Source organism: Periophthalmus magnuspinnatus, chromosome 9 (assembly GCF_009829125.3).
Source record: "Periophthalmus magnuspinnatus isolate fPerMag1 chromosome 9, fPerMag1.2.pri, whole genome shotgun sequence".
Taxonomy (NCBI): Eukaryota; Metazoa; Chordata; class Actinopteri; order Gobiiformes; family Gobiidae; genus Periophthalmus; species Periophthalmus magnuspinnatus.
The window spans coordinates 13,062,043-13,086,279 of NC_047134.1; the positions used below are offsets into that span (position 1 = coordinate 13,062,043).

The 24,237-nt window shown below is 38.3% G+C and overlaps 2 protein-coding genes across 3 annotated transcripts in view; one reads left to right on the forward strand and one right to left on the reverse strand.

Moving 5' to 3' along the window:
- Window positions 1–155: 155 nt before the first annotated feature.
- On the forward strand, window positions 156–11,691 carry LOC117375625 (ceramide transfer protein-like). Of its 2 annotated transcripts, XM_033971923.2 has the most exons (18): window positions 156–846; window positions 931–1,065; window positions 2,944–3,060; window positions 5,787–5,894; window positions 6,012–6,150; window positions 6,220–6,309; window positions 6,381–6,538; window positions 7,656–7,748; window positions 7,845–7,931; window positions 8,251–8,337; window positions 8,564–8,641; window positions 9,217–9,312; window positions 9,408–9,540; window positions 9,617–9,687; window positions 9,762–9,890; window positions 9,963–10,092; window positions 10,177–10,313; window positions 10,435–11,691. In XM_033971923.2, exons 1-17 carry the CDS (start codon window positions 757–759, stop codon window positions 10,302–10,304), a joined length of 1,869 nt encoding a protein of 622 aa, XP_033827814.1. In that variant the 5' UTR covers window positions 156–756; the 3' UTR covers window positions 10,305–10,313; window positions 10,435–11,691. The 2 variants fall into 2 exon arrangements, with proteins under 2 accessions (XP_033827814.1, XP_033827816.1); XM_033971925.2 differs by lacking the exon at window positions 8,564–8,641 and having other exon boundaries at window positions 170–846.
- Window positions 11,692–11,724: 33 nt separating this feature from the next.
- The window catches only part of pip5k1bb (phosphatidylinositol-4-phosphate 5-kinase, type I, beta b), a 28,216-nt gene continuing 15,703 nt past the window's right edge, over window positions 11,725–24,237 (reverse strand). The window contains exons 8-15 of the mRNA XM_033971926.2: window positions 18,179–18,381; window positions 17,533–17,616; window positions 17,015–17,063; window positions 16,834–16,918; window positions 15,275–15,424; window positions 14,356–14,482; window positions 12,793–12,916; window positions 11,725–12,719 (exon numbers count right to left, since the gene is read on the reverse strand). Of these exons, the coding sequence (XP_033827817.1) occupies window positions 12,717–12,719; window positions 12,793–12,916; window positions 14,356–14,482; window positions 15,275–15,424; window positions 16,834–16,918; window positions 17,015–17,063; window positions 17,533–17,616; window positions 18,179–18,381 (825 nt within the window). The 3' untranslated portion in view covers window positions 11,725–12,716. The remainder of the gene's footprint in view (window positions 12,720–12,792; window positions 12,917–14,355; window positions 14,483–15,274; window positions 15,425–16,833; window positions 16,919–17,014; window positions 17,064–17,532; window positions 17,617–18,178; window positions 18,382–24,237) is intronic.

A 24,237-nucleotide genomic window follows, 5' to 3' on the forward strand; every position in this document is an offset into this window, starting at 1 on the left:
ACTACTGCTGGAGAAAACAGGACCAAAATGTGAGAACAATACCCATTTCATATGTTTGTGGATATATTTTAGGAGCGAGAATAGATCCATGCCTACTTTATTTTTGTACTTCCGGTGCGGCCGTTTTGGCACTTCCGGTGCGGCCGTAATGTCTTGAACTTGGCGCATTGTCGTTTGGTACACAGTAAAGCGTGGCGGCGACTCCTCCCCCTCGACCTGAATGAAGACAAGCTACTCAATCCTTCGCCAAAAGCTGACTAAACTGCGGAACCAAGAGCGGTGGCCCCAGTTTCTCCACTTTATTGATTATAGGTGTATGTTCTGTAGCAACGCCGAGGCCTTTTCATCGATCGCTTTGTTGATTGCTCCATCACCTGTAGCCAATGAGGCAGACACCTTCCTTCTTCCCAAGTTGCTGTTTAAGTTACCGCTAGCTTACGTTGGTTGCGTCGTTTGACAGCTAACGCTAATGCTAACTTGCTAGTTTCACTGCTACTCGACGCTAACTTCAAAACAAAGCTCACAAATCGAAGAATGGCCCATACATCTGCTTTGTTATTGTAGGACAGTCCGCGGATACATTACGATCTCTTTTGTTGACAGTTATTTGCTTTTAGAGTCCTGCTTACTGCACCATGGCCATGCTTAATTTGCTCCGTGAATGCTAAGATAAACCTGTAAGCAGGTTTAGCTCTGATCTGTTTGAATTGACAACACTCGGTCCACGTCAAATAGACTTTGTACATTTGCGATTAAATGTCTGAAAAGAGTTCATCGTCCGGGTCAGATGAGGATGTGGACCCAGAGTCTGGACAACCTATGGAGCTGGGTGGTGTTTTGAGCAAAGTAAGGTGCCAGTTAAAAGGGATTTGCATGTAAATACAATTTTCTCCTATTTCTCTACACTGACGAGCATTTGTTTTGTTTTAGTGGACAAATTACATACATGGATGGCAGGACCGGTGGGTTGTGTTGAAAAACAATACTTTGAGCTACTACAAATCAGAGGATGAGAGGGAGTACGGATGCAGGGGATCTTTGTGCCTCAGCAAGGCTGTCATCACAGTAAGTATCTGTTCTGCTATAAGGAACAGGGCTTTTTATTAGGCTTTTAAAACAAAAAGACCGGTGTGCCCATCTGGACTTGGAATTATACATCCAAGACCTGGTACTGTATTTGTGGTTGTGCTTGACTGCTATCTGTGGATATCTGTATCATGTCTACTAACTTGATGCCATCAGCATTTTAACTCTTACGTCGTTTTTATCAAAGACATTTAGCTAACAATTAACTAGTAACAAGTCTACAGTTCAAGCACCGTTTATTATAGTTGAGTACAACAAAACATTGTAGATGTGGCATTCACTAGTAATCACATGCTTACTTCTGACATTCACATGCTTTCTTCTTTAACTCTGCTGCTATCTATTTTACCTCACAAATGGAGTTTTATATTGGAGCCCCTCCATGTTGCAGATAACAGAAATCTCACACCTGGTTAAATATTCACTCTTCTCTCACTCTGTACACATAAACTCAAAACAAATACTTTACTCTGATTTGTGCAAGAGGATTATTTGAGTCAAACTGCAACAAATCACAAGATTAGGTGTGAAGTTGGGAAAGGTTGGTAACATGGACATTTGTTTGGCTTGACTACAATTTGTAATATATATTTTTTTATATTCTCCCATTTAGTTTCCATAAACAAGTCTAATAATGAATCAACACTATCTAATATTTTGAACAATCTCTGTCATAGGAATTTTATGAGCCATAGAGCTAGTGTTTGCTTTTGCTCGCCTCTCATTCCAAAGATCTACGGTCTGTGCTTTCCAAGACACGGTTTGGTATGAAAGCTGAGGAATGCAGAAACAAACTGTGTTACTACTCTCTGCAGTCTCTCAGTGTGTGGATGGATGCACTCTCTGCACATACCTGGCAGACATTGTACGAAGAGATAAAATACACTGTCCAAAACACAGAACAAATAGGAAGGACTACCTCTGAATATGTAAATGATTCAATTTACAAACTCAATGTAACAGCTTTTTTATTTGTACTATATTGCACTATATAAGATTTTATAGAAAGAAAGTCCACTGTAGTGCATTGTGCTGATGTCAGGGATTAAATTCAGGTCAATACAAGATGTATTAAATGGATTCTAAACCACTTTTATTCGCTGTGTATGATATTCTATGGGTCAAAAAACTCCCTTATTACAAAATGCTTCCATGGCTCAATGTATTTTCAATTACAAGGCCATTTTCTTTTTGGAAAACATAAAATGAGTGAGTGAGTTGATCTGCCTCAAAATATTTTAATGTGAACTGTGAAATTCAATGTGTCAAAAGAGCAAGACATACATTATGATTTCTGTCCTGCTGTGTGCTGGCAATGTCAGTGACAGCTAATGGCACATGAGCATCATTCACCAAATTTAATAAAGACAAACAACATGAGGTATGTCAGCTGATGTTTGGGAGGAGAATGAATCTGCACTCTCTCCAGCTCCGAGTAGTAGACCATCTTCTCCGCCAGAGTCTTCTGTTTAAATTCTTGTCTCTGAGAGAAAGGGGAGTTCAACGCACGTGTTCGGGTGCCTAAGGCGGTCAGTGATTAGAGATTGGGTGGGGTGCACAGTGAAGCGGGGGAGGTGAATAGTTGAAAGATTGGGACTTTGGTGACCTGGATAAGCCCTTCTGGAAGTAGCTTTTTTTCCCTTTCTTTTTTAATGGAAAACTTTAGGTTATTCTTATAGCCCATACCACATAAGCTTTCAATTAAAATGTATTGTTGTGTTCTGTTAAAACCATACATCCCTTCTTGAATTTGAGCATTGTATTCTGTGCAGATAAAATATACTCTGCTTTTGTGTGTTTAACTTGCATCCAGTGTGTAATGTGTGCTTGCTAATTGTTGCCCTCTCACCTCCACAGCCTCATGAGTTTGACGAGTGCCGTTTTGACATCAGTGTGAATGACAGTGTGTGGTATCTCCGAGCGGAGGACCCTGAGCATAGACAGCAGTGGATAGAGTCCATAGAGCTACACAAGGTGAGTAGAAATTGTTTTATCACCGAGTTTCTTAAGTATTTGAATTATGGGGTGGTAACTTATTTCAGTGAATTTCAGAATGAAGAAAATTTTGCACCATTGCCATAATAATTAACAGTTCAAAACAAACCTATATCTTTTGAATAGGCAAAAGTGCTCAAGATATCATCTATAAACAGGAAGCTGAAACCCATGAGTAGGGTTTTTATGACAGAAAGTGGTGAGCAATACTGCCTTTTTTTTTTTTTTTAAAGGAATTACAGTATTTAAACGTTAGAAATGTTCTAAAACATTGCAAATATGAACCACAAACTTGTAGAAATATCACTACATCAGATCAAATACATCAGGTTGCAGTTCCTGTCATTTTTAATCAGCACTTTTTTACTTTTGTTTTTATTATTGGCAGTATGCTCGATAATCAAAATTTGATAACTTAGCAAAAATCTCCAAAGCAGTAATTTCCAGTTTGCCATATTGTTTCCTGTTTATCTCTCACCTCTACAGATAGTTAGTGCAGGGGTTTTTCAGTGGCGTGGGTGTGGCAGTGGGATGAGGAATCTTAAACCTCTCACCCCGGGAATGTGAGGAATCTGAAAAGTGAAGCGATTCGGTGGGTATCCCCAGCATCAGAGAGTAGGCCTGGACAGCTGCTCCCTGTTACTAGGATATCAGTGCAGTGATTGTTCTCATTGGTTATGTATAAATCTATAAGGTGTTATCATATACCGGTACTCTTAAATACTACATTATCAGCCTGTTCATTGTTCAACCTCACCTTCCTTTTTCTTTGTGTTGAAATTAGGTGTTTTTATGAAAGACATGGAAACGGAACTTGCATTTCCTGTTATTTAACTAGTAACTTTAGTAGCTTACATGAGTGGTATGAAAATAAATGTTGATATTAATTAATGGATACATTATTTGCCATCTACTCTATGATATGAATATTAATATCTTGCGATTATGTGTCGTATGTTTCATATATTATGGTTTATGTAGGATTTCTCTGGCTGGATTGGCTGGTGGTCATGTTCATTTGTGAAGCGCTATAGATCTGTTTCCATTGGCAATGCTGTGAGAATATTTGGGGTTGTATGTGTTTGACCTGTAGTAACCTTAGACGAATGCAGCAGTAGTGCAGCACTGCAGTGCTTCTGATGATTTGCACTGCCCCCATCTGGAAGGAAGAGGACATGCATTCTGGCTTTAGCTCACATCAAACATTAATGATTTGTCATTGTTTGCTTCTTTATCATTTTATAATAGTTGACCATTCACATTAGATTCTGATCAAACTTGGTGTTTATCGACTCATGTCATCAATGTCATCGTTCATCTTTCAGTGCTTTATTAATTGGTCTGTTTTTTGTTTTGTTGTGTGGGCGTGTTTGTGTTGGTGGTGGTGCTAAACATTGTGATTTTAAGTACTGCTCACAGTGAATAACAGATTGGTTTATGAATGATGTCACATAAAAACAGAAATTTTTACAAAACCTGTTAAATCAGAACATTTGAGTGACTGATAACACTTCAGGTTGGTAAGACTTTCAAAATTTTGTTGGATTAAAAACACAATTAAACAGACAGTCCTCCTACCCCTCATTATTCTCTCTCTCTCCCTGTTGTATTTCTTGATCAAGCTGTACAGTTGGCTGCTTCAGTCGCCCACCCATTTAGCACTTGACTGAATCTTACAGCCAGAGCCCAGACAGCTCTGCCTCTAATGCACATGTGCAAGTCCACACGGGGAGGAAGAGGAAGAAGAAGAGGAGGAGGAGAGCTCTCAGTGATGGATGCTGGACTTAAAGAGCGTCAGGAGATGGTTTCATGTAACAGGGTGTGTGGTCTGTGGATGTTTGTATGGAGCTGGACTGTAGTGCTATGTGTCTGTATCTGACTCCATCTATGTGAGTACAGCTGTATTTTGTCCACTCAGCAGAGCAGTAGGACTTTTTTTCTTGTGGCTTTCACATGCTTCAGCATTCAGCAAGTAGCTTCTTTTCACTGCCTGTCTGACCAATCGGCCAGCAGTCGTCCTGCTCCTGTGGGAAAGACCAAGCCTCTGTGTTTTGTGTGTTCTCCATCAGCTGTGCCCAGGGAAACGGCATCATTGGATGTGAATCCCTCAGTTGTGTGCTGGGAGCATCTGGGCCATGTTTGGGCCGGTGATCCGTCGGGACTGCAGCAGCGCGCTGCTGTGCTTTGGCTGTGGGATTGGTCCAATGGTGGGCATCAGCATGAGCACGCTGCCCTCAGACTCCTCAACTGTGGCACCGATCTGTAACATTGCTTTTTTTAAGCAGCCTGTTATCATTGTTCTGTTTGCATGAGTTGCATAATCAATCCTTCTGATCTCTGTTGCTTAGCAGTTAAAATTTCAAAACAAACATCCGCACACTTATTTGTTAAAGTTGACTAAAAGGTCAGTAAGTGGAAGGAGAGTGAGTCTATACCAGCGTGAAATTCATCAACATTTACTCATTCAGTATGCAACCTGATTGCTATTTATTTCTTTTTCCAACTGTCGTTTGTTTTTTGGTCAATAACATTACACCCTTCTGTACAGTGGAAATCTAACTGCATTTTGTAATACATTCTTGAACAATAAGAATGGCTTTTTAAAATTTGATCCAAAATGCCATGGATCTGCTATTGTCCAGTGACTCTGCTCTCATTATTGGATTATCACATTTACCACATTGCCCTGTCTCTTTCTGTTTCAGGCCGAGTCTGGTTATGGTTCTGAAACCAGTCTGAGACGTCATGGTTCGATGTTGTCACTTACATCAGCAGCAAGTGCCTTATCTGCCACCTCTTCATCCTCCTTTAAGGTACCTGCCTCTCCTAGCATTCATTGTTTGTAGGCTATTTCAAATCTTACATTTATATTTTATATATTTTTGCTTGCAACGTGTTTTCTAAGTTCAGCTTGTGTTTGATTTACTCAGAAAGGACACAGGTTGCGTGAGAAATTGGCTGAAATGGAAACCTTTCGGGATATCCTCTGTCGTCAAGTGGACACTCTGCAAAAATATTTTGATTCCTGCGCTGATGGCGTCTCTAGAGATGAATTTCAAAGAGATACAGGTAACAAATATTGTGAAACTGTTGTTAGGAAATTAGCTCTGACTTGACTGACTTGATTCATTTTAATAGTTGAAGAGGACGAAGATGAAGAGGACTTCCCCGCCGCATCAAGAACCGATGGCGAATGTAACCATAACAACAATGGCAGCAAAGAGAAATGTGAGTGTGTGTTCACTAATTTAAATGGATCAAAATTATTTTTGCTACATTTGATTCTTTGTTTTTTCCAGTGTTTCCCCCCGCCAGCCCTAAAGATATGAATGGTATTGATTTTAAGGGAGAAGCCATTACCTTCAAAGCCACCACCGCAGGCATCCTGTCCACCTTATCCCATTGTATCGAACTCATGGTGAAGCGGGAGGACAGCTGGCAGAAAAGACTGGATAAGGTATTTTGAACTGCTAATGAATTAACAATGAATCATGTGACTCATTCTTAGTTTGGCTTGACAGTAGGCGTGTCCACAGCCATAGATGTAGAGCCATTTCTGGATTAAAAGTTGGTGATGCCGTGCTGGTCTAAAATGTCCACACCATTTTGTGACTTCAAGTTTTTTCCACTATGAAATTTCAGGCGTGCAATATACCATTTTCAACAATCTAAACAATGCTGCATTTTTGAGTAATAAACACTCTTCATATTTGTTTCGTCACAAAACTTGCCTCCAGTTTGATGTTGTCAAACCAGTTTTTTTTCCTCTTTGTAAGGAGTGCTGCCCAACCCTAAACATACACAGCTCAAGACTGGGTAAAGCTACCTCGGCCTTATCAGTTAGTAGGTTGAAGTCTAAGACCTCAGGTAGATAGGCCTACATAAGTACTGAAAATGACTTCTTGGCGAACTCTATGGAAGCCGTCGGCAAACTCTGTAAAATGGAGGAAAGAATCTCTCAAATGCCAGGCTCAAAACTGGATCCCTCTTCAGACCTGCAGCCGCTTCTTTACAGTAGGTCTCTGGTCGTAGGTCCTTCTAGACGGTTGTTGTATTAGTTGTATTATTTATTAGTTATTATTGGGCATTTATTTTGCCCAAACACTTTTGCTCTTTGATGTAGGTCAGTCTGATGTTCCTGTGAATACTTCAGTTTGAGTATAAAGTCTAAATGTGTGAAAAACAACTAGAGTTTGGTTCTACCTGTAAGGGTCATCTATAATTTTACCCATTTAATGTTTTAATTCATGTATTGCTCTGAGTTTTCTAAATCTTTTATTTCCATTTAAACATACTAAATTACATATTTGTATCTGCTCAGAAGCAGTGTGCTGTTCCTTGCTCTCATTTTCTCTAAAGAGTGCCATCTGCCCCTGGCAACAAATAACAGCGTTAGGTAAAACCTGCTGAATTCCACCCACAGGTGAATAATGTGGTGTTTTTCTCTTTTTATAGCAATGCCTTTGTCACCTGAGATTGCATTCGAAAGGAATACACAATTAGATATTTGAATGCAGTGTATAGGCTCAAAGGTGTTTTTATGGCTAAAATAGCAAACTTTGATTGTTTTTTAGGAGCTGGAGAAAAGGAGGCGACTAGAAGATGCTTACAAGTGTGCTATGAATGAACTGAAGAAGAAGTCACATTACGGAGGTCCAGACTATGAGGCAAGACGCACTTTAAAAAGTGTCAAAGTGTTTCCTTTTTGCCCTTCATGCATGGAGGACTTCTGCTGACATGTGCATGTGTTTGCTTTACCACAGGAGGGGCCCAATAGTCTTATCAATGAGGATGAGTTTTTTGATGCAGTAGAAGCAGAATTGGACAGACAAGACAAGATAGACGAGCAGGTAATTAATTTCCTTGTTGACTGTCACATGATTTCAAACATTTCAAACCATTTTAATTCTGGAATTAAACTGCAGTGTGTGTGCCATATTTTGTAAAATTACTATAGCATTTTATAAATTCACAAATTTATTGCAGAAGTCCAATTAGAAGCATGTAGAATATAATAAAACTACAGTAAACTCTGCAACCCAGTAAAACATATTGTATACATGTACAATCAGGGAATGAATGGTAGGTATCAGGATATCTGATATCAAGATATCACTAACTTGTAAAAGGAAAAAAACAAAACAAAAACTGTTTGTGTTTCTTGCACAGAGTCAATCTGAGAAAGTCAGACGAATCACTCCGGTTCCTGCCGCTGACCCGTATTCCACTATCGGCAGTCATCGGTTATCTGCCAAGGTGCGCAGACTTTTGTCTCTCAGTACAACTATGCGTATTTAAAATATTTGCTGTTGAGGAACACAATACTAAATTGTAAAAAAAAAAAATGTAATGATTTTGATCATGAAAGTCGGTTAGTTCATGCGATGTTCATGTTTACAAAAGCACAACTATCTTTTATCCTTTCCTTTATTATAAATGCTTTTTATCTTTCTTTCTTTCTTTGTCTCTCTCTGCTGTCCAGCCTCATAGCTTTTCCTCTTCCCTGTCCTCCGTTGAGTTATTCAGTGCTTCAGATGACATTCACAGATTCAGCGCACAGGTATAGTCACTAGAGAGGCTCTCCTCAGTCACAACTGCCCATCATTTCCACTGTTTCTAACCAGCGCATGAGCAAAAGGCTCGACAATGTCAACTAACCAGTTCTCTCCAGGATTTTGCTAAAGTTTTTGGTGTCTCTAGGATGCAGGCTGTCATTTCTGGAGGGACTAAAGCTTCATTAACATTACATTAGCATTAACCTACTTTATTGTTGCATGAATGTGAAACCATTTCTCTAAAGTCATGTGCTATGTTTGTTAAGTATCTTACTAAGCTTTAAACCCACAGAACAGGTTTAATGCTTGGACATGCAGGTCATAAACCCAGACTAATTATAATAAATAACTAAACCTTGAGGAAAAAAAACATTATATGCTACGAATGAGCTTCTACATACATTACAATAGTTTATTTATTGAACAATAGAAATACAGACAAGTATCTTATACCTTTTACCTTTTTACAGGCCTAATTATTTTTTGCTTTGTAGCCTCAGTCTGTCTATGGGTTGGCTCCTGGAGCAGAAGAACATACATTTTCAGTAAAGTTGATGAAACTAATGTGGACTTGTCTCAGGTGGAGGAGATGGTGCAGAATCACATGACCTACTCCCTTCAGGACGTGGGTGGTGATGCCAACTGGCAGCTGGTTATAGAGGAAGGAGAGATGAAGGTGAGGAGGATGATTCATTTCACTTAATCCCTCACAATGAATATTCAAGGCATTTCTATTTCTCTCCTGATTTTGTTTTTTTTCATTTGTTGTAGGTTTACAGAAGAGAGGTGGAGGAAAATGGTATTGTTTTGGACCCCCTTAAAGCGACGCATGCTGTGAAAGGTGTAACAGGGCATGAAGTCTGTCACTACTTTTGGGATACTGCTGTCAGAATGGACTGGGAGAGTAAGACCATTAAGACATTTATCATAACTACAAACTTTGGCTATCTATTTTAACCTTCCTCTCTTTTTGTCTTCAGCCACCATAGAAAACTTTAATGTTGTGGAAACACTCTCAGATAATGCCATCATCGTGTATCAGACACACAAGGTAGACTTGATTTTTTTTTTTAATCTACAAATTGCATTACTCAGCCAATTGATGACTGACTGGTTGTGTTTCAGAGGGTATGGCCTGCCTCTCAGCGAGACGTCCTTTACCTGTCAGCCATAAGAAAAATCTTGGCAACAAATGAAAATGACCCTGACACGTGGCTCGTCTGTAACTTCTCTGTGGATCATGACAATGCCGCTGTAACTACACTCTTCTGTTTTTTTCTGACATGGGTCCTTTGACTTTTACTTAGGGAAACTCTTTTCTTTCAGCCTACCAACCGCTGTGTTCGTGCCAAAATCAATGTTGCTATGATCTGCCAAACACTGGTTAGTCCACCAGAGGGAGACAAAGAAATTAGCAGAGACAACATTCTCTGTAAAATCACATATGTTGCCAATGGTAAGGCTATTTTGACAACTTGTTTGAAGAAATTAGTTGTACCTTGTATTGATTTAATCCAGTGTCTACTGTCTTTGGATGCAGTAAACCCTGGTGGCTGGGCTCCAGCCTCAGTTCTCAGAGCAGTGGCCAAAAGAGAATACCCCAAGTTCCTTAAACGCTTCACCTCCTACGTCCAAGAAAAAACGGCTGGGAATCCCATTCTATTCTGATGACACAAGGTAAATCAGATCAGCAGTTAAGCAATACATGTGTTAAACTTATAGAACATTATACTAATATTTTTTACATGATTAGTTAAACTAAGCACATTGTAACACATTATTGTGACTTTATTCCTAGGATTGTTAAAATTTCAGAGGAGACAGGTTCAGCCCTGAGTGACTGTCAGAGACTTCATGCATTTGTCAGAACTGAAGTGGCCGCATTACCCAAGTCCAAATTTCTGCTTAGAGAAGTTAATATGACTTTAATCCATCGTTCTGGCCATCTTTCTATCGATATTCTCAATGTTTTTGACTGGTTGCTACCATGATTGCTTTTGTAAATTGTTTTGTACATTTTATATAATTATAAACTTATTGAATTTGGGGTTCACTTTAATCATTAGTATTTCAGCTGTTTGTTTTGCTGCTAAAATAACTACTATGGGAGAGATATCCTGAAGGGAGGCAGAGGTAAACAATCACCTCATTTTGCCTTCTTTAGTGTCTCCAGTGAATACTTGTTTTATTGGAGATCTTAAAGATTCTACATTAGGATAAGCAGCTTTTGGAGAATACCATGGACATAACACATTGTACAGATAAACAATGTTACTTTATCAGTGTGAAATGTGAATTGACTGTTAAATGCTTGAACTTGCAGACAGTAGTGGATCAAGAAGGCCTGGAGCAGAATATTAAGATATGCTGAGATTATTAATTTGATGCCAGAAGTGACTGTAGATCAATTGCAGTCTCTTTTTTTAAAAAGCCAAATTGTTTGCGACTGATACTTAAAGGATAGTGTTTTTTTAACTTAATACTGTTGATTGCCCAGGTTCTTCTTCTCCATGAAATGATTTCCGTTTTTATATTTTTGTGTGCGACTGAACGGCTCTCTCCTGCTGTTGTTATGCAGGAGTATTAAAGTTGTAATATGGGAAATATCTAATCCCAGTCCATTACATTCAGTCATACTGTAAACATTAGCTTCACCATCGCAGTGCACTGACTGATAACGCCCCTGATGCCTTAGAACCCAGGTACAACACCGGTCCTGGTTTACATACTAATGTGCATTTAACAGCCGCGTCATGAATGGGGACAGAAACATTTCACTTCACTTTACCTCATGTGTGGAACTTGTGCTTCTTACCCCTTTTAATGTGGGTATTTTGTTGATCCATGTGGCAATTCATCAGATGCTTGCACAGCTCAGTAAAGATTTAACTCTTGTTTTGTTCAAAAACTACATGGTTTATGAACAATTGCAGTTAGCATTTTCATTTTATTATTTACACACTTGGTATCTAATTCCTACATCAGAAGTGGTATTCTTTGCACTAAATATACTGCAGTTTGTCTATAATCTGTAAATTAAAATTGTTTGACAAAAGTTATGAGTTTTAAGTATGAAACAGACAACAATCGATGTTCATAGTTTATTTATCTTCTCTATAAATATGCATTGCCTTATACATTCAAAGATTTAAGATTCAGAAAATGAAGTAATACAATTTACAGAATAAATTATTGTCTGCACTGATGGACATAAGCATTAGCTATGGTCTTGATAGAGTCAGTCTCTCATTGCGTCTTGAGGAGGACACACTAGATATCCTGAGAAAAAGCATGAAGTGTATTCATCACAATGATCTACAATGCTCCTTCAGAGTCATTTGAAAAGTAAAAGTGCATTGTAACACATCCACAGCTGTGCTGATTAGCCCCACCAAAGCAATGAACTGAACTTATTTTACAGTTATGAGTAGTGTCAAAAGTGCCTTTTGTAAAGAGCAAATGGGTCATACTCTGTCCAATCTGCAGTAACTAGACTCAAGATGGAGTCAGGAATCTGGTTTGAATCCAGCGCAAGAAACCAGAGCTGTGGGAAAGAGGAAGCCTGCTTCACATCAGTTCATTTGGCCTTGGTTTTAAGCTCCACAGAGTTCCATCGGCTCATCACTTCTGTTGGCATTATCAGACATGTCTTTACTGGTCCTGTCGTGTGCAGAAGCCAAGATGATCATCAAATCACTGTAAACCTTTGTGGACTGATGATGAAAGCAGCTGTAAACTCTAAAGTGTCTTTCATTCCTCTAAGGTCAGCAGGAGAACGATAAGAATTGCATACTGTAACAGTTACAGTACAGTTGAACCTCCGCATGGGCCATATAAACATACACATATAAAACTTAATGGCACAGAGTAAATGCATGCTCTAAAAGCTGTTTCAGCTCATTCAACATAATGTAATGTCACATAGGTCCAGATAGCCGTGGATTACTTCTTTCTGCAAGTATTTTCTCTTGGCTAAAATGAGTGGCAACATGAATCTAGCAGCACTGGAAACTGAGACACTGTGGTCTTCATGATGACATGCAGATTGTCTGATGATTGGCTGAAGACTGCAGAGAACGTTCACTATAAGAGACAATAAAAGACTGCTTTGAATGCACATCAAACTATTCAGATGCTACAAAAAGAGAAAACTCACCAGGTAGACATCCAGAACTGATCCATCGTCTCTGTCCATGTCCACATCCATGGTGCTCTGCTCTGAGGTGAGGCAGATGGCACTGTCCTCCAGGGTGAATGTGGAGCTAGACCCAACATCATCCCTGAGAGAGAAAGAGTGAGACACAGAACTCAATATTTTTGATGAAAGAAATTCTTGACTGACTAAAGACATCCCCTGCCTGTCTGACCATGTAACTGCACTCACAGTACTTCAACTGCAAGTGAGTTCTTGCAAAACAACCAATTATACATTTACTTATACATGTAAAAGTATCAAAAAAATGTGTATTTATATAGAACATGTAGACTAAACAGAGGATTCACTGCCACATCCTCAGACACTCCCTACCTTCTTTCTGCTGTTGTGAATATAATTCCTTATATTGGTAATCCAAATAAAATAATGACTAATACAAATTTTGGTTTGGTTGACTAAGGCGCCGATTAATCGAATGTTGTCTTTTTTTTATCCCAACAGAGAAATCTGGCTTAAGACACATTCAAAATACTTACACTCGTAAATTCAGTATAAGGAAATTTTTGTTTTTTTGTTTTTTTTCTGATCCAAACTTTCTATGTTCTGCTGCTTCTGAACGCAGGAGGTGGGACGGGTCAGCAGTGAACAGGGCAGTAAATAAAAAATTAGCTTGGCTAGACAGAAATTCACCCTTTGGTAATTCCATTTTATAGCTTTTGATTTGTGTTACATGTTAAAAGAGCAAGAAAAAACAAAAACTGCATGGCAGTGACTTCTTTGCTGTTCTTGATAGAACCACTAGAGGGCAACAAAATATAAGATTTTTTTCTTTAAGTAATTAAATGTGTCCATTGTACTTTTACAACTTCCTACTGGCTCTCCTTTACAGTGTCTGTGTATATGAGCACCAGTAATACATTATCTAATAACACTACATATGCCAATATTATATTGTGTGTGCTTCTGTACAATAATGACAGAACAGACCACGTCAAAGATGCTGTTTAAAAATGAACAGAGTTGGTGGAATCATGTCAGGACAGCAGCAGACGACTGATGAAGACAGAAAGGGGCAAACTGAACTGGGGGTGGGAAAAGAACGCTGTATGAACTGAACCTATAATATACTCATACATAATTGGAAAACAACGAGACAGCTTATTCATGGGGTTCAGCTTCTTGTTTTGAGCACTTTGACCACTCGAAACATAGAATAATACTTTGTTTTGAATTGCTAGTTGCTATGTTATCAATGGATATTTTGCCATGACTTTAAAAATTATGAATACATACTGCATATGAAGTTGACACTGGAGTCAGAACTGAAGAAAAGTGACATATTAGTGGACAATATTGCTGATGTTAATTTAAAAAAAAGTATAATATAACTAAATGCAGTGGTATGTAAATCTGCTGCTGAACTCGGTCACCTGCTTCATGTGCCAGAGGCGACTTTGCACTTACACGTCCATTGTGTGCGTTTGTGTCCATTTTGTGTTTACTGTGCTGTGGAAAATGTTAACCATCCATAGAGCCACATTCATGACGTATGCAGTATCGTACCTTTCATCTGTTTGGTTGTCCACATTGACAAAAATGGAGGAAGTGGAGATGGTTCCCATGGAGGACACATCATAGAAGGAGGGGGTTACGGGGACCAGATCAGGGCGCTGATATGACCCGAACACAGCTGAGGAGAGAGAGTCACATGACCTCAGTAGAAGCCCAAGGCCTTAGAGTGTCCCATCAATCAATAAAACCTATCCAAGACTTTGTGTGTCTGAATTTCACATGAACAAGATGGAGATGGATAACAGAGGGACATGACTGACAGCGTGGTAAAGCATTCACCCACAAAACTGAAGGTTGGAGGTTTGAACCCTGGCCTCGCCGCAAAGTACTGCTGGTCTGTATTGGCAAGACACTTCTCTGCCTTGCTTCGAGTGTTTGTGGTGTTACATGCATGTTCCTCATATAGCTACTGGATGTGAATTAACATGCGCTTCATAATTAACAAAAATAATACAAACACATTCATTAGAGAATTCATCTTTAAATCAAATTGTTATAACGCAGCAAAAAAGAGAAGCTTAAGATATGATTTGAAAATATTTTAATGCAGCCATTTTCATATTTAAAGTGTTAAACTAGATATAGATATAGGTTTTATGTTGAGGTTTACTGTAGAAATAGTTACAGAAAAGCAGTGGATCACTATACTTTGTGAATGAATGAGAAAGTATCACTTTTAGGGAGGCGTGTATGTCTGAATTGCTACACCAAAGTTAAAAATAACAGCTGGAGAGTTCACATATTGGTCGCCTGACTGTGTGACTTCTGTTTCCTGTAAGGACCCACACCCATGTTTCTTCCGGAGGGTAAAGACTAACCCTCCTGCCATTACATCTATTATTATCTAACTAATAGGGGCCAATGAGTAAAACAGGAACTAAATGTGTAAAGTTGTTGCTATAGTTGATACCTTGTCCGTCTAGACTGGCCAGGCTGCGGGCCCCTCCCAGCCGGTCCTCTTCGCCCCTCTCGTCTGTTTGGGATGAAAGGATCTCCTGGGAGGAAAACTTCAGAGCTGGGATAGACGTGCGTGTTCTCTTTGAAGGGGAAAACCGAAGAGCTGCGAGGACAAGCACAAAAAACAGTATTATAATACAAATTTAAAGGTCTTTAGGTCCATTAATTTTCACCAAAACATTGCCCAGTCCGCACCTAAAGATGTTGTGTAATTATTTCGCTAAATCAACTTTCACACAAAGATTTATCTGGGAAATTGTAACTTTATAAGATATATTCTCCAAATGCATTTTTTACCACCCTGATACAGAGATCATCATATAAACCAGCACCTAGAGGACACATATGTTTGAGTCCAACAATATTTTGGACGTTTTTAATTGCCATCTATCTACTAGCATCGATGTTTGCATGAATTTTGTTTCTCATATGTCAAAAAGAATGTAAATGCTGCCTTTTTATAGGATTGAGATCAGTGTTTACATACACAGGATTAGGAAAGACAATTTTATTTTAGATCCAACGAAAATTTTAAGAATGGTTGTTATTACCACAGATACATTTACTCATCGAGTTTTGTGGCTGAATGAAGAGATTATGTACCCCAGCATGTTATTTTAGTATGTACAGACTTTAGTCATACATACAGTTTATTTACATGAGGATGAAAATTCTGATATAAAAATAGATCTGTCTGGAGCCGCACTGGGAGCTGAAGATAAACTGTTTAAGAAGCTTGCTGCAGAGGATCAGTCTTGGGTGGGAACGGACTCCACATGCCAGATTACCACAGTCAGCATGAAACAAGCAAAACCAATCACTACTGGTTTTCTCAGTCCTGTTGCAGTCAGTAAAAAGAGAGCCTCCATAACCTTTACTTTGTCATGTGGAACTGTTTAGACTGTATGGACCTACATAATCACAACCAGGTTCTAACGAATTAAGGACATTTCTAAATATGTAGAGCATTGAATTTAATTAGTTCACTACGCATTAAATCAGGACTTCTGTAAATCTCAATGGGATTTTCTTGGTTTAAATAATGGACAAATAAAAATGCATTGATCCTATGCAATTATACATACGTTCAAATAAGAAATTATATGTCAAATTTCTGTGAACCAATCTTGTAATTAAGTGCAGAGTCCAGGATTTTTATTTGGTCTTTTATATATACAATTTCTATGTTGTTAAAATTTCAAACTTTGTCAATAAGGAAATGTCCTGACAACTGATACAGATACAGATACTGATACAGACAAAATATGTGTAGTTTATATAGTATTAAGGCCATTATAACCATTATAATAATTTGAGAAAGGTTCAATTATGTTGCATTCGATTGGCTTAGTATGTGGGTAATGATTTCCCAACCTTATTATGACAAATATACTGATATAACTTATTGTGAGATGTTGCTTGTCCAGGCTCAATCCTCTAACAAAAAGAAAATTACAACAAAAACCTAGTAACATCTCTTTCAAACACGTCTTCATTACACTGGACACTCACGTTGGTTCTTTCTGAACACCCTGGTGCTCATAAATTTGAGAAAGCGACTGGCGTAAAACCCGGGCCGATGCACTGAGACAGTATCCTGAAGGCACACACGAAATGGATTAAACATCGATGTGCAACAATGAAAAGCCCATTGATAAAAGCAGTAGTTAATTTAATCAAAATATCTACTTACGCCATCATACACCAGGGCTTTCCATGAGTGCTCGAGCTTCTTGATAAGCCTAAAAAAATAAAACGTAAAAAAATTTAAGGTCTTACGCAACACTGTTCCTTTTATTTTATGCCTCATCAAATCTCAGATGCTCCTCACACAACATATTGCACAGCCATCTGCTTTTTAGCATTTCACATCTTCAAAGTCCAATTATGTAACATTGGTCTTTGAGGTTTGTCTTTGATTGGGTAGAAAACATCCACAATAACCACTGACAAATCCACAGGCTTCATTGTGACTTTTTGGTCGGCTCTCACAATAACATTGTGCTTCCTCAGCCACTGTGACTAAAATGATTTAAATGAAGTCTGTATCCTTTTATGATTTAGGATCTGTAAAGAAAATGCTACGATTTTGTTTGTTTCAATAATTAAGCTAAATCTACACAGTATCTGCGCCACACTACAAATATATTTTTTTGTCCAAAAATATCTTAATTCAGTTGTTTACACTTTACTTGTTATACACTTAATTACCTGTACGACTGAAGAATGTCAATAATTCCAAGGAAGATCAGCAGCTTTTCCTCTTTGTGTGTTTTTGCTGGAATTCCTCCCATCCTGAAAAAAATATTACAGATTACACTGTATAAGACCTTTGACCCCTCACATTACACAAAGCATATAAATGAGGTTTTGGTCACACTGTCGGTTGTTTTACATGGTTAACCGCATTATATGCATGAAAGCATGTTCCAGTATTATCAGATCATAGAGTTATGATCAAGATTGTCTGTGACAACAAAACCATGAATGAAGATTACTGTAATTAACCCAGTGAATGCGATATATTGCTTTGACTTGTGCATGTTTTTATGCTCTGTGTATTTATCAGTTTAGTCTGACATGAAGAGTATTAAAGAGCATGTTTAAAGTAAACATTACAGCCAAGACCTAAAGCTACAGTTTCAGAGCTGCCTGTTCAAACAAACAGTGCTGTTTTACTGTTGTTTGGGAAAGGCACGGACAGCGTTTATATTGATGTGTGTTGTCACAGTAAATACACGACTGATGGTCTGTTTGTATTATCGTAGCTATGGTTATGCTAACGCCTAGCTCTGCATGCGAGCTGAGTGTCCATATATGTGTAGATGATGTGAATATTTCCAGGGCTGTAGCTCACGTGTCGTCAGTGCTCAGCACTTCAGCTGCCTTGCCGTCTCCTTGGATGGACTCCATGGCAGTGGAGTAGAGCACCCGCTGCCCCTGCGGCCTCCTGCCATCACCCCCCGCCTGTCCTGGTTCGCTACTGTCCCTGTGGTGCTGGTCCAACACGTGCACTCCCAGCAGCAGGCTGTAGTCCATAATCTTAAAACTCTCCAGGACCTGCAGAGCACAGCCAAGCCAAGGACAGAGATGAAAAATAACTCTAACTTTCACTAACACAGTTGCAATAGTGGCCGTAATAGAACGATGGCATTGTGGCAGTAGGATTAAAAGGAAGCCCATGTTAGAAACATTAGTTGGCCTACTTTGTTACTTACAATCATTACATAAAAGTTACTTATTTTGAGTATCTCCCATCATGATTTGAGCAATAACTAATTTATAACAACCAAATAAATCTAAATAGTTTTGTTCCCAACACCTGTGTAGGTAACTGTACATCTCAGAATTTCAGAAACCTCAAAAGACGTCTGTGTGTAAACCAGGCTGGAGCTAAATAAACAAGGTGTTTCTCCACAGTGTTGCACATTGACCTGTGTGAGAGGCCTTTCACCCACTTTCAGAGTCTTAAGGCGACTGCATGTCTCCTGTCTGTGCCACTCTCATGAGAAAACAAAATCGAATGTTGGGTTTGATCTGGGAAGAGTATCACCATTTATTCACCATGTTGATGCTTATCAGACAACCCAGACTGGAGCAGATCAGATTCACTCTCTAAAGCTGCGGCTGTGAGGAAATGAGTGCTTTTGTGAAGGATATAAAAAAAAAGAACCAAACACAACCGAATAAATGCCATTGATTAGTTTATAGTAGTGTACTCATTTTAGTATCGATTAGTATATATTTTTTTGACAACGCTATGTAGACATTTTCCTATATTGCCTGTTGTTGTCATTAGTCTTCTAGTGCAAACAAAAAAGACATAGCAGAGCATAATACATGACTGATTGACTGGGAGAAGCAACACCAGACAAGCTAAACACGATGTGGATATATTACTTTGAGTGTGTGTAAATGTCTATGATGTTTGTAAACTCAGCATTGCAATAAAGTTCCAGTTGTGAATTAATGGTTTCTCTTCTTGCGCAGTTGCTTTTAAAAGGCTCCAAATATCAATTTTTCTCTTTGGAAACAGTTTGGGTTTAAGTGTATAAAAGTTGACCTTTAATATCAAACACACAAGGACGTGCTCTAAATGTACTGCTCTGATAAACACTGCTGCCTTTCCATACCCACTATTTGCATCTATCCCTCCCACAGTATTTACCATCAGTCAAAGAGCAGACGTTTGCTGCCTCATTGTGAACAACCGTGTATTTTTAATGTTTTTTAATTATATCTTTAGGTTTCAGTATCCTGGTATTCAGACATTCAGACATTATGTCAGTACAACAGTTTAAATATCAGTCTAATGTAAATTGACTGTAAAATTGCCTATCAAGGTGGGCAGATATTGAATATATATAATATTCAATATCTGCCCACCTCTAATTCATAACTGTCTCCAAAACATATCTCAGAATGCAACAGTCGCTGGACACATTAAGGGACAAGACTGAAGCCTCTCAAAAACAGAACCAAGACTGAAAACAAATCAGGAATGTTTGAATCCTCTAATATGATGTACATACTTCCTTCACACATTTCTGCTTCAAAAGTCCAATCAGTTCTGATTCATTATACAGTTGTCCCTCACTATAACGCGGTTCACCTTTCATGGTCTCGCTATTTCACATATCTTTTGTGTAATTTCGCATGCTTTTTTTACGGCCTATGAACGTGCATTGTGTTCTGCGTCCGGATTGGCTGTTGGACTGTAGACCATTGTCCATCTGTCTCCTCCGTGCCGTGTCTCCTGTACAGTACAGAATGTGTTCAGACAAATTTACATAAATGATGGATCGCAGTGTGACTCTGAAGTGCTGTATGTTTGCAAGTTTTCTCCCCGACAAAACCCACAATGTCGATGAAATGTTCTGCACCGACAAAGGCGCCTACGAAAGTTTGAACTTTGAGAGAGTTTAAACAAGAGAGAAATGTGAGAAAAAGTTAATGCCTGTGTGAGAAAAGTGTATAGAGTGTGTGGTGAGGGGTTTTACAGCTGCAAAACAGATAGAATAATTGCAAAAACTAAAGCTGATACTTTGTGGATTTCACCTATTGCGAGTTATTTTTAGAACGTGACCCCCGGTGCACTCACTGCAAACAAATTATCAGCATTATCAGCAAGTTAAAGTATTCAAATTATTTATTCACAAATTACTATCTACCACAATGGCAGACAGAATGTTCTTCTGAGAACAAGCGGTTAAGGGAAGAGGATTTCCTTGTATAGCCTGTTTCATCTTGTGTCTATTCCTGGAAAGGCCTTTGAGGAAAATGTGAACTCAGCAATATAATACCAAACTCAGTTTTCAATAATAATGCTGTACTATCAACAATCATGATTCTTCTGATTAGACACTTGTTGTATAAAATCAGTAAGAATAAAGACAACAGTATATTTTATTCTAAAGTGACTGCAACCAACATCTCATTGGGCGATTCTCATTATGTCATAAGATTTTGTTAGTTCAGACCGAGACATACAGTGAATTGTCATTAAGAATTGGCAAGAGTGGGTCTTATGCAATAACACATGCCTGCCCCATTACTCCACTGTGACTTTCTATTCCTCCAGATTAATGAGCTAAACTGTATTTCCTGCCAAGTAAATCAGATTTAACAGGAATAATGATCTGCATAGAGACTTAGGAGGATGTTATGGACCCACACCACTCCCTGTAAGTCACTCTATTATGGGCTTCATGAATTATTAATGCAGTGTGTTGTTTTGGCATTTGGGCAGTATCAGGGGAACTGCGGAGTAATGGAGATCAGCGTGCATACCCAGCATTTTCCTGTCACACATTAAAAAGATGTCTACAAGCCTTCATTTGTTCATCAGGCTGAGAAATCTGTTCTACCTTGTCCTATAGACCTCGGATTACACCAAAGTGAACATCTGAACATATGAAAAAACAATAACTTCTTACTACTACGTGGCCGCCCAAGTCAGTGTTGTGATTTGTTTCTTTCACACATGTTTAAGGCACACGGCCAGCATAGTTCTTTTCTCAAACTGAAAACACTCTGTTCCACCTTGTGATGTCATCATGTGGTAATACAACAAGTGCTCCACTGTGTTTTTAAACTCCATACACCTTCACTATTATTATGTGGATAATTTCTGTCCTGGAATTGACTATTTCTACTTAACTAAAGGTAAAAGGTATCTGTTAACTTGAAAACTACCACTTCATGACATCACAAGGTGGAAAAGAGCATTTTGAGTGCTGGAGATGCACAGACTAATAATAAAGCGTTACTCAAACATGAGTGAAAGAAACAAAACACAATTCCAGGTATGTTTTTGAGGATTTAACAGCATTATAACATGGCTTAAAGCTTGCAAAAGAGTCAATTTTGCATAATATAGGACCTTTAAATTAAAAAGTTCCCCAAGTTTGAACAAAAAAAGACATTTTGGAACATATCTTACATAAAAAATGCCGTGCCTTGTCATATCATTTCATTTAATCAATCAACAACTTAAAGTAAACAGTGATTCAGTTTGCAGTTCACATAAAAGTAATAAAAATATAGAACTAACAGGCATTCTACATTCAACATGAAACTGTGATCAATGAATCAAGTGAGCGTGACGTCACCCACAGTGTTCGGCTTTAGTCAAACGAAGCTACTGATACATGTCTAACCAAGTATTCCCATTCAAATGTTAATACTTTTCAACAAATTCTGAACAGATTCACATTGGACCACATCATCCTTCTTTCATGCCATGCTCAGCCTCATTATAACACATGCGATTGCCTGTGTGTAGTAGTTCACAGCCTCTCGTGGGGTGATGGGGTTAGCTGCTTACTCATGGAAAAAGATTGTGCTTAGAGGGCACTTTGTTTCCCGCTCAAGAGGAGAACGCAGGAAGCTGTGACAAAAACAAATTGTCTGCCGCATATGCAGGCTACAGAGGGTAAAAGCCCCAATGTTTTTGAATCTATAGTAGTAAAAAAGGTAAAAGTCTAAATAAATAGTGGTTGTTTTACAAGTTAAGGTTTTAAAGGTAAAGTAGTCACTCATTTTCTAAGGTATGACATTGCACATTCCTTGTTTCTGAATTTTGGTCTTTAAAAATAATAAAATAAATAGGTAAATAAAGGTTAGAGATCACCTAAGCGGACTGTGATCAAGTCTCAACAAAACTAAAGGCTTCCCAGAAAATGCAGGTGGGAAAGAAACAGTAGAAGCATAGATATCTTCAAAGAGCAAAACAAGAAAGCCACATATATCAAATTTAAATCCACAGTAAATCGAAAATAACCCAAATTGAAAGCATGTGTTTTATATGAAGATCAGGTAATTGTGTAAACTAACAGACAACTAACAAGATTGAAAAGCAGCACACTTTTCATTACAGCTAACAGTCTTACAATCATCAACTCAAACTGAGATAAAAGTATCCATCAGATTATCAAAGTTCACCCTCTTCCCACACCTAAAACACAGCAAACTTAGTGCATTTATAAAGCTTGTTAAACTGTTAGATAATAGGCCTGCATCATGTGACAGGGCATCTGGGACACGTTTTACAGACACAGTCACAATGTGGTCAGATGCAGCATAAACTGAACTATGATATGAGCATAATTACCTCACATCAAGCAGAACTAATGGGATTACAACACAGGGGGCTTTGAGTCTAAACACCATTAACCTGCCACACCGTCTAATGTATTTAGAAGTATGTCAGGAAAAAGCTATTATACACCGTCATATGTCAGTGATTCTCAAACTTTTTAACACAACAACATAAAAATCTTTGGCTTGTCAAGTGCCAAATTGAAATAGTTTAACAACAAAGCCGACATGATAACATAATGAAAAACATGTTGTCGTGAATATTGTTTAGGAAACTTTTTTCTTTTTTTTTTTAATTGTGGTATATAAATCGGCAAATTGGTATTAGCCCATTTGTTAGTATTGAAATAGAGTTTTAAATGTGATTATTGTGGCATAATCAGGGCCAAAAATTACTAAACCAGCAGTCTATAATTAATTTCTTGAATTCTTTCAGCAAACATCACTGTAATTTTATGCCCACACCACGCTGAGTGTTTTTACAATATTGTCAATGCTAATTTAACTGTAAATGGGCCCTGCCTGTCCATTGCTGTTTTCATTGTTTTCTGTTGCTCAGTTTAAAGATGACCTCATTGGTAGAGGAAGGAAGGTGATATGCAATGAAGCAGTGTTTGGGCTGCCCTAGATCCTTCATTCTATGCGCTGTTACCGCTAAAAGCATATGGCAGGTTAAAAAAAATAAACAAAACAGGAACTGCAACAATACAGCATAGGAGTTTCAGAGCTAAAATTAAAGAAAACCTACAAGCTTATTTTTAAACTAAGTCTCTCCTGTTTCAAGATCTGTCTTAATCACATTTGACCGCAGAACTGTTATTAGTGTGGCTATAGTTGTGTTAAGAACTGAGAGAATGTTCATCAGTCAAGCAAAAAATGCCTGTTCAAACCAGTATCTAGTTTTGATACTAGTTTTAGTATTGAATAGTTAGTAATTGTTTTTTTTTACAACCCTACACTTTACGCTATTTATTATATTATCTTACTGACGCACCAGGCTAAGTATTAAAGTACATCTCATGTCTATAGGGTTTCATAATCAAAGAAAAAAAGTTTCAAACCCTTGTTATTCTACATTCCTAGAATAAGTCCAATGGGCTCTAAGCTCTTCATAAGACAGATAACATAAGACCACGTGGTGCTTGCTATGTACGGGTCATATGCCTCTATATAGTCTGATCAAACATGTGCTGGGGCCATTTAAAGTGTATATTATAGATATACATACATTTCACTTTTTCTAGTTTATCATTTTACTTTCTGTTTGGACACGGGCAGCGGATGTGACATGCACAGAGCTAATTAAATAACTGTTAC